At 50.7% G+C, this 12500-nt stretch overlaps 1 protein-coding gene across 1 annotated transcript in view; it reads right to left on the bottom strand.

The window, feature by feature from the left end:
- Positions 1–2001: 2001 nt before the first annotated feature.
- The window catches only part of FBXO42 (F-box protein 42), a 22436-nt gene continuing 11937 nt past the window's right edge, over positions 2002–12500 (bottom strand). The window contains exons 3-10 of the mRNA XM_056542341.1: positions 12448–12500; positions 10745–10879; positions 6276–6429; positions 5310–5420; positions 5096–5192; positions 3768–3824; positions 3459–3575; positions 2002–3329 (exon numbers count right to left, since the gene is read on the bottom strand). The exon at positions 12448–12500 is cut by the window's right edge and continues 64 nt beyond it. Of these exons, the coding sequence (XP_056398316.1) occupies positions 2271–3329; positions 3459–3575; positions 3768–3824; positions 5096–5192; positions 5310–5420; positions 6276–6429; positions 10745–10879; positions 12448–12500 (1783 nt within the window). The 3' untranslated portion in view covers positions 2002–2270. The remainder of the gene's footprint in view (positions 3330–3458; positions 3576–3767; positions 3825–5095; positions 5193–5309; positions 5421–6275; positions 6430–10744; positions 10880–12447) is intronic.

Genomic DNA, 12500 nt, shown 5'->3' with positions numbered 1-12500 from the left:
GCTGACTGCTCGGGGGCCGGACCATGCAATAAGACTTTTTTTAATAAGAATGGGGGAATAATTTAATTATCAGCTGCGATATGTATGAGGCCGAGGACCCCAGAGAGGCGGCCAGGAGCTGTGACCCCAGGCTGAGGCACTACAGAACCCAGCAAGAGCGTCAACCACCACCCCCACCCCCCGAGCCCCTCCTCTCTGCACATGGAGGCTGCAAAACAACATGGCTGCTCTGTGGCTTTAAAGATGGACGCGGCCCTGGAGAGAGAATAATGGACTTACAACTCCGCCCAGCAGGGGCCTATGGACAGAACCAACTCCGCCCAGCAGGGGCCTATGGACAGAACCAACTCCGCCCAGCAGGGGCCTATGGACAGAACCAACTCCGCCCAGCAGGGGCCTATGGACAGAACCAACTCCGCCCAGCAGGGGCCTATGGACAGAACCAACTCCGCCCAGCAGGGGCCTATGGACAGAAGCAACTCCGCCCAGCAGGGGCCTATGGACAGAAGCAACTCCGCCCAGCAGGGGCCTATGGACAGAACCAACTCCGCCCAGCAGGGGCCTATGGACAGAACCAACTCCGCCCAGCAGGGGCCTATGGACAGAACCAACTCCGCCCAGCAGGGGCCTATGGACAGAACCAACTCCGCCCAGCAGGGGCCTATGGACAGAGCCAACTCCGCCCAGCAGGGGCCTATGGACAGAACCAACTCCGCCCAGCAGGGGCCTATGGACAGAAGCAACTCCGCCCAGCAGGGGCCTATGGACAGAACCAACTCCGCCCAGCAGGGGCCTATGGACAGAACCAACTCCGCCCAGCAGGGGCCTATGGACAGAACCAACTCCGCCCAGCAGGGGCCTATGGACAGAACCAACTCCGCCCAGCAGGGGCCTATGGACAGAACCAACTCCGCCCAGCAGGGGCCTATGGTTAATCTAATGCTCACGCCCGCTCCCCTTTATGAGGCTGTGCTGGGCTCCTGGAGACATGAGCAGGTGGGGGGCTAATCCTTCCTGCTTGGTTCCTAGAGACATAATGAGGGGCCCCAAATCCTGCAGATACAGGTAACAAGAGCGGTGAAAGTCTATCTACCCCCAGGAAGATTCCCTTAAAGGAAAACTGTCCGCTTACTCCCCCCCGCACTAATCAGTGGTACTGTCTGATGTGCGGGGGACGCTGATCACTTTGATGCCTACTGTGCCCGGATCCTCCCCGCTGTTTGGCCGAAATCTTTGTTTTTCTGTATATGCTAATTAGGTGCTAACTGGCAGAGACGGGGTTACTGGCACTGACATCAGCTCCGCCCAGCTCATCAATATTCCTCCCTCTTCTGTAATGGAGAGGTGGAGGGAGGGGAGGAATATTGATTAGCTGGGCGGAGCTGATGTCAGTGCCAGTAACCCCGCCTCTGCCAGTTAGCACCTAATTAGCATATACAGAAAAACAGATTTCGGCCAAACAGCGGGGAGGATCCGGGCACAGTAGGCATCAAAGTGATCAGCGTCCCCCGCACATCAGACAGTACCACTGATTAGTGCGGTCCGATCACTACTGTATCCGGTCTCTTATCCCCTCAATGAGATTCCGCAGAATGCAAATCAGCCCCACTGCACCCCCCAGCTACAGTCCATAGACCCTGGGGGATGATGGGTGCTGTAGTTCTGAGGGCGGATTGTCATTAATTAGATATAAAACCACAGCACCCCCCACCGTCTGGAGAATCACAGACCCTCAGACTGTAATAGAAGCGCCCCCCCCCCCCCCCCCCATATATCGGGGCCGGACTGTAATAGAAGCGCCCCCCCCCCCCCCCCCCCCCCGGTATATCGGGGCCGGACTGTAATAGAAGCCCCCCCCCCCCCCCCCCCCCCCCCCGGTATATCGGGGCCGGACTGTAATAGAAGCGCCCCCCCCCCCCCCCCATATATCGGGGCCGGACTGTAGTAGAAGCCGCCCCCCCCGTATATCGGGCCGGACTGTAATAGAAGCCCCCCCCCCCCCCCCGTATATCGGGACGGACTGTGCACCATGGACCAGGCCCTTGTGACATCCAGGACGCCGGGTGCCCACCTGTATACAGCAGCCGTGCAGGGCCCATAGCAGAGAGGGGTTTGCAGCAGGAGGGGCCCGGCTGTCACCTCGGCCCCCGCACTCTCACTATATTCTGTGATTTGTATCCGAGATCTAAGGGTCGATATCACAAGGGTCAAGTAGTGTAAAAAGGATTTGGAGGAGGGGCCGCTCTAGGTAACCGTCTCCATCCTCCACATTATCTCTTGGCTCTTACGAAATACAAGGCGTTTGTTTTGGGGTAATATTTGGCGTTCTGTTTTTTGTCCATGAGACCTCCAAAGATGATGAGCTCCCCCCGTCCCTGCACCACAGTGTGTAGACTGGTCTCCGGGGGTCCCACCACCGAGCTGTTACTGAAGACTTTCCAATTTACACGGCCCCGCTCCTGGGTCCCCTGAATGTCCAGGGCGTACATCTGCATGGGTTTGCAGTTCATGCTCTGATATAAAGGTTTCCCCACATTCAGTGACTGGGGCGGGTGATGTCCTAGACGACGGGCGATCGGGGGCAGGGAATGGCCATCGCTCTGGGCCGGACGTGCAGAGGCTGCTTCATGGCCACTGCTGGGAGAACCTGGAGAGGTGAGGGTGGGGGGGCTGACCGGGTTAGCGGCCCCTCCATGTGATGATGATGATGATGATGACGGAGGTGAGGGGGTCACCAGGGCGCGCACAGCTTCCAGCCCCCGACGGAGCGCTCCAGGTGACACTGCTCCAGAAAGCGTGGGTGTAATGTGCGGGGGAGTGTGAACTCCATTTGTCTGTACATGTGGGTTCCTACTTGTAGCGTCCAGATCGCTATCCCCTCTTTTCCACGTGTAATCCTCTGCACCGACACATAAATCCTTCTGCTCCGGTAGGAACCCGCGGCGAGGAGGGGGCAGGGGGGAGGCCTTGTGCTCACAGCTCTCAGCCGGGGAAATGACATGCAAGGGGCTGTCCACAGCTGCTGCAGGCGATATACTGCCTCCATTAAGGACAGGAGACAGGCCGTCACCCCGCGCTGGGGATAGGCTGCCTTCTCGGGAACCACCCCCGGTTTGCCTGGGAGGCCGCGGCCTCAGCGTTCCCCAGCGGCCATTTACACAAGGAGCTTCATCCGGTGCCCGGACTGGGGAGTGTGACCTGTAATCTCTCGTCTCCGGTGCCAGGGCCGGTGGCGTCGCGCTGATGGGTGACGGGCGGGAATTCAAGCTTGGGCTAAGAGGAGCGCGGCCGCTGGGCGCCTGACTGAACACCACTATGCACTGACCTACCTATAAGAGACGGGAGGAGAACACGCTCAGTATACAGAGATAATCTACACAAAAGAATAAAGACCTAAAACAATGAGATCTATGATTATATAAACAATAGCAGAATAACAGACTTGGACATAGACTTACCCGACATGCGGGGTGGCACCATAGATCTGGCGCTCCGTGCTCCTCATTTTCCACTTTCAGCTGCTGCCAGGTCCAGGGATTTGTGTTCATGTGCAGCAGCCAAGCATCTTTAAAGAGCTGAAATAAACATTACTATAGACCAGCGTTTCCCCAACTAGTGTGCCTCCAGCTGTTGCAAAACTACAACTCCCAGCATGCTGGGAGTTGTAGTTTGCAACACTGGTTGGGACACAGCTAAAAAAGACCATCACATACAGTAACAATACGCTACAAGGTGGAAGTCGGGAATATGGCAGATCGTGTACTCACAGCATTGGGTCCCCCGCAGCCGCCCAGGATCAGGATCGTCTCATTGTCAATTACGATCTATAAGAGGGAAGGACAATGACATCATCATCCCCCATCCATATCCATCCCCCCCCCTTACCCTCATCCATCCCCCCCCCCTTATCCTCATCCATCCCCCCCCCTTATCCTCATCCATCCCCCCCCCCTTATCCTCATCCATCCCCCCCCCCTTATCCTCACCCATCCCCCCCCCTTATCCTCACCCATCCCCCCCCCCTTATCCTCACCCATCCCCCCCCCCTTATCCTCACCCATCCCCCCCCCTTATCCTCACCCATCCCCCCCCCTTATCCTCACCCATCCCCCCCCCCTTATCCTCATCCATCCCCCCCCCCTTATCCTCATCCATCCCCCCCCTTATCCTCATCCATCCCCCCCCCTTATCCTCATCCATCCCCCCCCCCTTATCCTCATCCATCCCCCCCCCCTTATCCTCATCCATCCCCCCCCCCTTATCCTCATCCATCCCCCCCCCCTTATCCTCATCCATCCCCCCCCCTTATCCTCATCCATCCCCCCCCCCTTATCCTCATCCATCCCCCCCCCTTATCCTCATCCATCCCCCCCCCCTTATCCTCATCCATCCCCCCCCCTTATCCTCATCCATATCCCCCCCCTTATCCTCATCCATCCCCCCCCCTTATCCTCATCCATCCCCCATCCTCATCCATTCCCCCCCCTTATCCTCACCCATCCCCCCCCCCTTATCCTCACCCATCCCCCCCTTATCCTCACCCATCCCCCCCCCTTATCCTCACCCATCCCCCCCCCTTATCCTCACCCATCCCCCCCCCTTATCCTCACCCATCCCCCCCCCTTATCCTCACCCATCCCCCCCCCTTATCCTCACCCATCCCCCCCCCCTTATCCTCACCCATCCCCCCCCCCTTATCCTCACCCATCCCCCCCCCCTTATCCTCACCCATCCCCCCCCCCTTATCCTCACCCATCCCCCCCCCCTTATCCTCACCCATCCCCCCCCTTATCCTCACCCATCCCCCCCCCTTATCCTCACCCATCCCCCCCCCCTTATCCTCACCCATCCCCCCCCCTTATCCTCACCCATCCCCCCCCCTTATCCTCATCCATCCCCCCCCCCCCGTATCCTCATCCATCCCCCCGTATCCTCATCCATCCCCCCTTATCCTCATCCATCCCCCCCCCCCCCGTATCCTCATCCATCCCCCCGTATCCTCATCCATCCCCCCATCCTCATCCCCCCCCCATCCATCCATCCCCCCCATCCTCCAATGAAGAGCAGTGATACAGCCCCTGGTATCAATCCTTACCTGGGACTGTCCTCCTCGGGGGTGAGGGCTGGGCCTGGAGATGTTTGGTTTGGACCAGGACCACTGCTCCATGTCCAGCACCCAGACGTCATTGCTCCTGTATGACAAGAACAATGCTGTTACTTATTACAGCTGCCACCTGCGCAGGGGTGCAGTAATGTACATGGGTGGCATCATATGGCGGCTGCACAGTATAATGGGAAAGACAACTTACATTTGCCTAGAACCAAGAGATCCCCCGAACACGATCATCTTATCCCCGATCACACAGGATGAATGCCCGGCCATCGGAGGGGGCCCATGGGTGGTCACAATGCAGTTCCACCTAGAAGGACGACATGGTAAGAAATGTTAATGTCGTCAAGGAAACAAGGAGGAAGACAAAGAAAAAGACAAAACACCCAATTCAACCCAAAAAGGAATGGAATTGGCAGCTATACGAGCATTATCTTTAATTCTTAAATGGGCAATGTCATTAAAACTAATTTTTGCTATTACACTATTTATGGTAAATAAAAAATCTTTCTAACAGACTTTGGACTCCTGCTGGCCTGGCAGAAGTCTAAAAGCAGGAAATGCTGAGGGGGGTGCAGCCTTAGTCAATCATAGCTCATCTCACACTGAACTGCTCTGGGCTGTGTGTAGCAGAGTGAGGGAGGAAGTTCTCCCCTGTATGGCTTCAGATGATGTCACGCCTGCTGGGGAACGCCCCTTCCCAGTCTGTGAATCTGACTGAGACTGAACAGAAAATACAGAACAATATCAAGGTAGAAAAAAAATATTAAAAAAATAAAAAAAAGGTACGAGGGGGTGGTTTATCATGATGGGGGCGGTGACCGGGAAGGACTGTAAAATTTAACAAGATCATGACAGGTTCTAGCTTTATAGAAAAATAGCGAAAAAATTTCCAGGATTCTCCTTCGATTTTTTTTCCAACAGGCAATACATAAAGCTGAACCCAACACCATTTTCTGCAATTATTTTTAGGGTGGGGTCACATGTGACGTATTTTTCTGTGTATTTTCTGCAGCTGATTTAGCTAATTATTGACTTCAATGGGTAGGAAAATACGCAGCAGCAAATCCGGCACATGTGACCCTACTCGGCCGAACCATTCATTAGGGGGGGGTAGATGGTGGTTACACTCCCTGAGGGGCAGCAAACGCCAATCACATCCTACCAGTTTTTAGATGGGGAGTACGTATGAATCTCATCAAAGAAGCGTTCCGGCTGATGTAAGGGATATGGGCTGGGACGCGTCCATCCTCCAAACAGAACCAGCAGCTCCTTGTATACAACAAGTGTGGCCCCTGCTTTAGGAGAGGGATAGGAACCTGTGAAAACAAGAGAAGTAAAATGCAACCACTGATGGGGAAGAGGTTATGATGGATGACAAGAATATACAGTGACCCCCCCCCCCGACCTACGATGGCCCCGACATACCATATATATATATACAGTGACCCCCGACATACCAATATTTTATATATATATATATATATATATATATATATATATATATATATATATATATATATATATATACACACACATACATATACACACACACAGTGACCCCCGACATACCATATATATACATACACACAGTGACCCCCCCGACCTACGATGGCCCCGACCTACGATCATTCCAGCATACGATCACTCTCAGAGTCCATTGCATGGTGAAGGCAGCATCAACATACGATGCTTTTGTATGTCGGGGGCCAACGCATAAACGGCTATCTGACAGCGCAGACTGCTTCAGCTGCCAACGTATAGCCATTTACGGTGCCCCGTGCGGTCCGCTGACGATCACTTACCTGTCCTTGGGGCTCCGGAGCGTCCTCTTTGGGATCCCCTGCATCGCCGGCGCTCTCCATAGTCGTCATTACGTCGCCAAGCAACGCCGTCCCGTCATCCAATAGGAGCAGCGTGCGTAGTGACGTGATGGCGGCGACGGAGAGCGTGGATCCCGGGGAAGCAGAGACGTCCGGAGCGTCGGGAACAGGTGAGTATAACTTCCTATTCTTTCCATTGCACGAATCTCTCAACAAACGATGATCCATTTGGAACGGATCATCATCGTATGCTGAGGGACCACTGTACTGTGTATTAGGGTCCCGATAAAATTATTTTTTTTTAATCTGTACTTGGTCTTATAAAAAAAAAAAAAAGTAAGTGCTCACCGATACAAATTACCGATATTTTTTAAATTTCACGTGAGTTTTGTTTTTTTTGTGAAAAAAGTTTATTTTTATTTTTAGTAGTGGAAGGGCTTTTATATTTGAAAAAAAATTTAAAGGATTTTATTTTATTTAAAAGGGGGGGGGGGTGATTCAAACTTTTATTAGGGATACGGTTAGTTCACATTTATTTACACAGTATGGAGACATCTCTACTGTATATATATCATCAATGGAGACGCTAAAAACACTTCTGACAACCAGCAGGACGGGATTACATCTGTAGGTGCAGTATAACCCTTATATGTAGTGTAGTCCCCAAACATGGCAACCCCCCCCCCCCCTGTGTAGACCTCACCGGCTCCCAGACAGGAATTCAGACAGAACCATTAGGGAAGTTCTGATGCCAGAAACCAGTGGGAAAAATTCCTGCCGTGTTCCCGAGGGAATCCCAGGCGGAGAGAAAAGTACAATGTATAGTATTTATACCTCAAAAAGGACTGGGGAAACACCACAAGGACCCGGGAACCCATCACACAGGTGGTTCTAGTCTGTCACCTTTCCATATAAGCAGTGTTTCCCCCAGGCAGTGTGCCTCCAGCTGTTGCAAAACTACAACTCCCAGCATGCCCGGACAGCCAACGGCTGTCCGGGCATGCTGGGAGTTGTAGTTTTGCAACAGCTGGAGGCACACTGCCTGGGGGGGGGGGGGGGGAACACTGCAATATAGGAAATAAGGAGAATAACATAGCAGAAATGGATTTTTTAAGACCACCAGAAATGTCTGCAGGGGCCAAGCGATGCTATTTGTGCTCCCAGTACAGCCCAGTAAACACATACGGGGGTCCTGGGAATATCCCAATAACCTCAGACTCAGGACTGTGAACAATGAGGACAGGCAGCTCTTACAGGACAGTCGCCCAGGGGCAGATTTCCGCACAGCTCTGCCCCAGTGACCGGTCGGACCCTCTCCAGACCAGGACCAGACAAACCCACCAAAAGGTCATGATCCCAGCGGTAAAGGTCAGCCCTTTCACACGACTGCGCAGAACTCTGCTCTAGGCAATTCCATGTGCCATGAGATGTAATCCATAGGCTCCTGGGCTCAGGTATCAGACACGTTATTAATGCTGCAGATACCGAGACCTCCCAACACCTATAAAGAACATGTACGTGCAGACAACCCCCCTCGCTTCCCATAGCTGGAGGCCAGCGCTCCGGAGTCGGGATGGGCAAGACATCACCTGGGCACAAGTTATGACACCGCTTCTGGGCAGCTTTCCAGACAGAATGAGCTCATGACTGCAAAAATGCCTGCAGCCGGCCCTGTCCTGACAGCATGGAGCAGGGTGGGATGGCGGTGTGGCCCCTCCCGTGGGATACCTCTCCGCAGCGGATTCTCAGGAGAGACGGGAATAATCACCCGCTAAACGGGAAGGTTTACTGCAACTTGTCATGTCTGACATTAACTCAGCCCGTTGTGAGGAGGGGGCAATCAATTCCCAGCATGAGCGCCCCCACATGGTGCACTATTTAGTGTATTAGGTCGGATTACATTATTACAGTCCACACATGTAGGATCCCATCACCTGCACATCAGAGGCTGTCCCTTAAAAGGAGAAGTCCGGTTTAGGAAAATGTATCCCCCTATAGGCAGGATAGAGGATAAGTGTCTGATCGTGGGTGGGTCGACCCCCCTTGAACTCCTTTCCCGCGCCCCGGCTCTCCCCATGCACGGAGAAGTCACCGCTCCTTGCACAGAGCTGTATCTGTAAATGGGATAAGTGCCCCTCCGCATCTTGCTTATGTGAGAGAACGTGATGCGAAAAAGATTTGTGGATCAACATTAACCCTCCAGATTTGCCATCTACCGCTGAACTGCCCATGTATGGAAACAGCCACAGTACACAGAATGAGAACATACAATATCTGCTAAGCAAGAGTGGAGCGTACAGGCCCCAGGGGGCACCTATGCCACTAACTCCCAGTAGTAAACAGGGACCCTACCGGTCAATTACAAAAGAGACACACACCTCCCCAAGAACAATGACAAGAACAGCCAAACAGACACTCGGCGAGACCCCTCTGAGAGACCCCTTGTTCAAATAAAGGTCCATTGCTGCTGGGGCCAGTAGATGGAGGAAGCGCTGAGGAGAATGGCTCCCTGCTTGAGAGCACTGCTAGAAAACCCCAGTGGGGAGAGATAGGGCTCTCCTACAGATGTAGACCCCACCCCAAGTATGGGGGGAGCAGGCACTGGGAGGCCAGCTACAGCGCCCACCAAATACAGGGTCCTTCCTCACCCTCACAATATGGCTGCAGAGTATCGCTGACCTTCTTGTGGACAGCACCTGCGCTTATGCGGCTGCACAATGTGGAAGTGGATGTGAGGTAGTAGCATGGCCAGAGCGGTGTCCAAACAGAAGCCACACAGGTGACATTGGGGCTGCGGGAAAGCAAGTTGTGAGACCCCGGTACCTGTTTTTGCTCCCACCCGCTCTGCTGACTTTAGGCAGGGAGCACTCGGGGAAGTCCTTACTGTTGCACTACGTGCGCTGTCTGAAAATGGCCGCCGCAGTGAAGAGAGGGGAGGAGGCCGCCGAGTGTCCGGGAGAATCCACGGCCGCAGATGACTGATTCCCAGTGTCCTCCACGCCCCAGGACCTTTCACTGCCGACTTGAGGGGTGACTGACTCCGTGCGCCTCACATGCCCGCGCCAGAACTGGAAGTCTATTCATTTTATCTTATTACACAAACATTTAACTACAATGGCTCAACAGAAACAAAACAAAAAAAAATTAAGAAATAAAATAGTCACATTACAAGACACAAGACTAACTTTTTTTTATTTTTTGACGGCGCTATGTTGGGGCTTTATTTATTTTTTTTTCTTTTAAATGAGGAAACGTAGTTTTGTTTTTGTATTGGAACCATTTGGACTTTTTGAACAATTTCCATTTTTGGGGGAGCGAATTAACAAAATAAAATCACTTTGGGGGGGGGGGGGGGGTTGGTTTGCTTTACAGAATTTGGGATGGTTTTATTGTTTGGGTCATTACATAGGTGGTTATATCAAATGTGTGTTTTAATGTACCTGACAGACACAAGTCACAGCAGTGCACAGAAACTCTTCACATGCAGCATTGGCGATTTGATCACATGATCTATCAGGACCAGAGGTTCCTGACAGCCGAGCTCCGGTAATTCTGCGCTGCCGTATTCTGGCCTTGCTGTAAGAAAGTCAGGGGGCTAGAACAAGAACCCTTAATGACTGCTCTAAACAGGTGTATTAGCGGTCAATCGGAGGTTAATATTTTTTGGTCAACACCAGAGATGTCACAGAACTGCCACCAGGATCCGTCCACCCAGAGTGGATTTGTGGCAGATCCTCTGTTCCCTTTACTCTACAGCTAAAAGTCGCTGAAACCGTGAACCTGTGTTACCCGCAGCACAGACGTCACTCACCGGAGGCCAGAGGTCGGATCCATTCTTTGCTGTTGAGGTCCAGACGCCACAAGTCATTGAAGGCAGCGTTACAGCTACTCTGTGTGCAGCCGCCAAACACGTACATGGACTGGTTATAGTCATAGTAACAAGCGCCTGGCGAAAGAAGAACAGAAAATCCTTGATACATATGGGGGAACCCGGCATATTATTTGGCTGCAGTGGAGACGTATCCATCGACCTATATGATCCATCCAACCATTACACAGAATTGTAAAGTGCCACAGAATAACCCAGCGTTACCTGGGAGATTTAATCATCCTGCCCCCGAACCAATATGGTAGTAAAGTATGATTTAACTGCCTGGGCGTCGCTGTTTTACACTAGGGCTGCGGACATTGTCGGCATGGAGGCATTCCTGAACAGTATTATAGTTTACATATAAGTAACGTGCGACCAAATTCAATCAGATTATTTCCTGCCAATTGGAAGTTAGGCTGCAAGGAGCCGCAGGGTGCGTCTAAAAATATAAATAGCCCCGTCCCTGATAAAAATTCAGATCCCCCCCCCCCCAATTGATATATCAGAACAAAATTCAATGAAAAAAAGTTACCAAGAAGTCCCATCTACCCCAAAATAATACCAATAAAAACTGTAGAATACTGTGCAAAAGAAAACCACCACCTTTTATAAAAATCAATAGCGCGATTCAAAAACGTTATATTTCATAAGCAGTAAAACAATTATATAAATGATCAGAATTGTTATTTTTACCCTTGGTAAATATGTTGGTATAAAAAGGAAATCCCTCAAATTTTGGAATTGCATTTTTTTCCCCCCCATTTCAGCCCACAAAATATTTTTTTGTTGTTTTGCTTTACAGAATATTTTTCTTTACAAATTACAAAGAGTAATGGAAAAAAAACAATCCCCCTATGTGGCTCTGTAGATGGAAAAATAATCTGATATGACAATTAGAAAGGGAAGTGTTAAAGAAGAACTCCGGGAGGAGCTTTTTTTAAATTTATTTATATATATTTTTTTTTACTATTTTAACCTTAACCATTGCGTGGGATATAAAAAAAAAAATAAAAATACCAAACATTTCTTTACCTCCAGCGCTCCTGCTTTGCCTACTCTGTCCTAACCTGGAGGCACAACAGAAACGCTGGAGGTAAGCAAAATTTATATATTTTTTTATATCCCAATTTGATTATGATTATAAATATTATATATATATATATATATATATATATATATATATATATATATATATATATATATATATATTACTTTTTATTATTTTTTTTATAATTATTATTATTATTATTATTATTATTAATAATTAAAGATGAGCAAACTTACAGTAAATTCGATTCGTCACGAACTTTTTTGATGACTTTTCATGCGTAAATTCGTTCAGCTTTCAGGTGCTCCGGTGGGCTGGAAAAGGTGGATACAGTCCTAAGAATGTATCCACCTTTTCCAGCCCACGGGAGCACCTGAAAGCTGAACTAATTTATGGAGGAAAAGTCAGCAACCGCCGAGCCGAGAAGTTCGTGACGAATCGAATTTACTGTAAGTTCGCTCATCTCTAATAATAATAATAATAATAATAATAATAAACTAAATCTGGTATAAAAGGGGTTAACAATCCTTTCACACACTGCCAGAAGATATTCTCACAGGCGTCAATCACAGATGTAACCATTCAGGACACTCACTGTGTGAGAAGCGCTGAGTGATGGGGGTTCCGGGGTACGGGTAGGTCCGGCTT

This window comes from Hyla sarda, chromosome 10 (genome assembly GCF_029499605.1).
Source record: "Hyla sarda isolate aHylSar1 chromosome 10, aHylSar1.hap1, whole genome shotgun sequence".
NCBI lineage: Eukaryota > Metazoa > Chordata > Amphibia > Anura > Hylidae > Hyla > Hyla sarda.
Note: the sequence above shows the minus strand (reverse complement) of the source record. Positions and strands in the feature narration are given on the sequence as shown.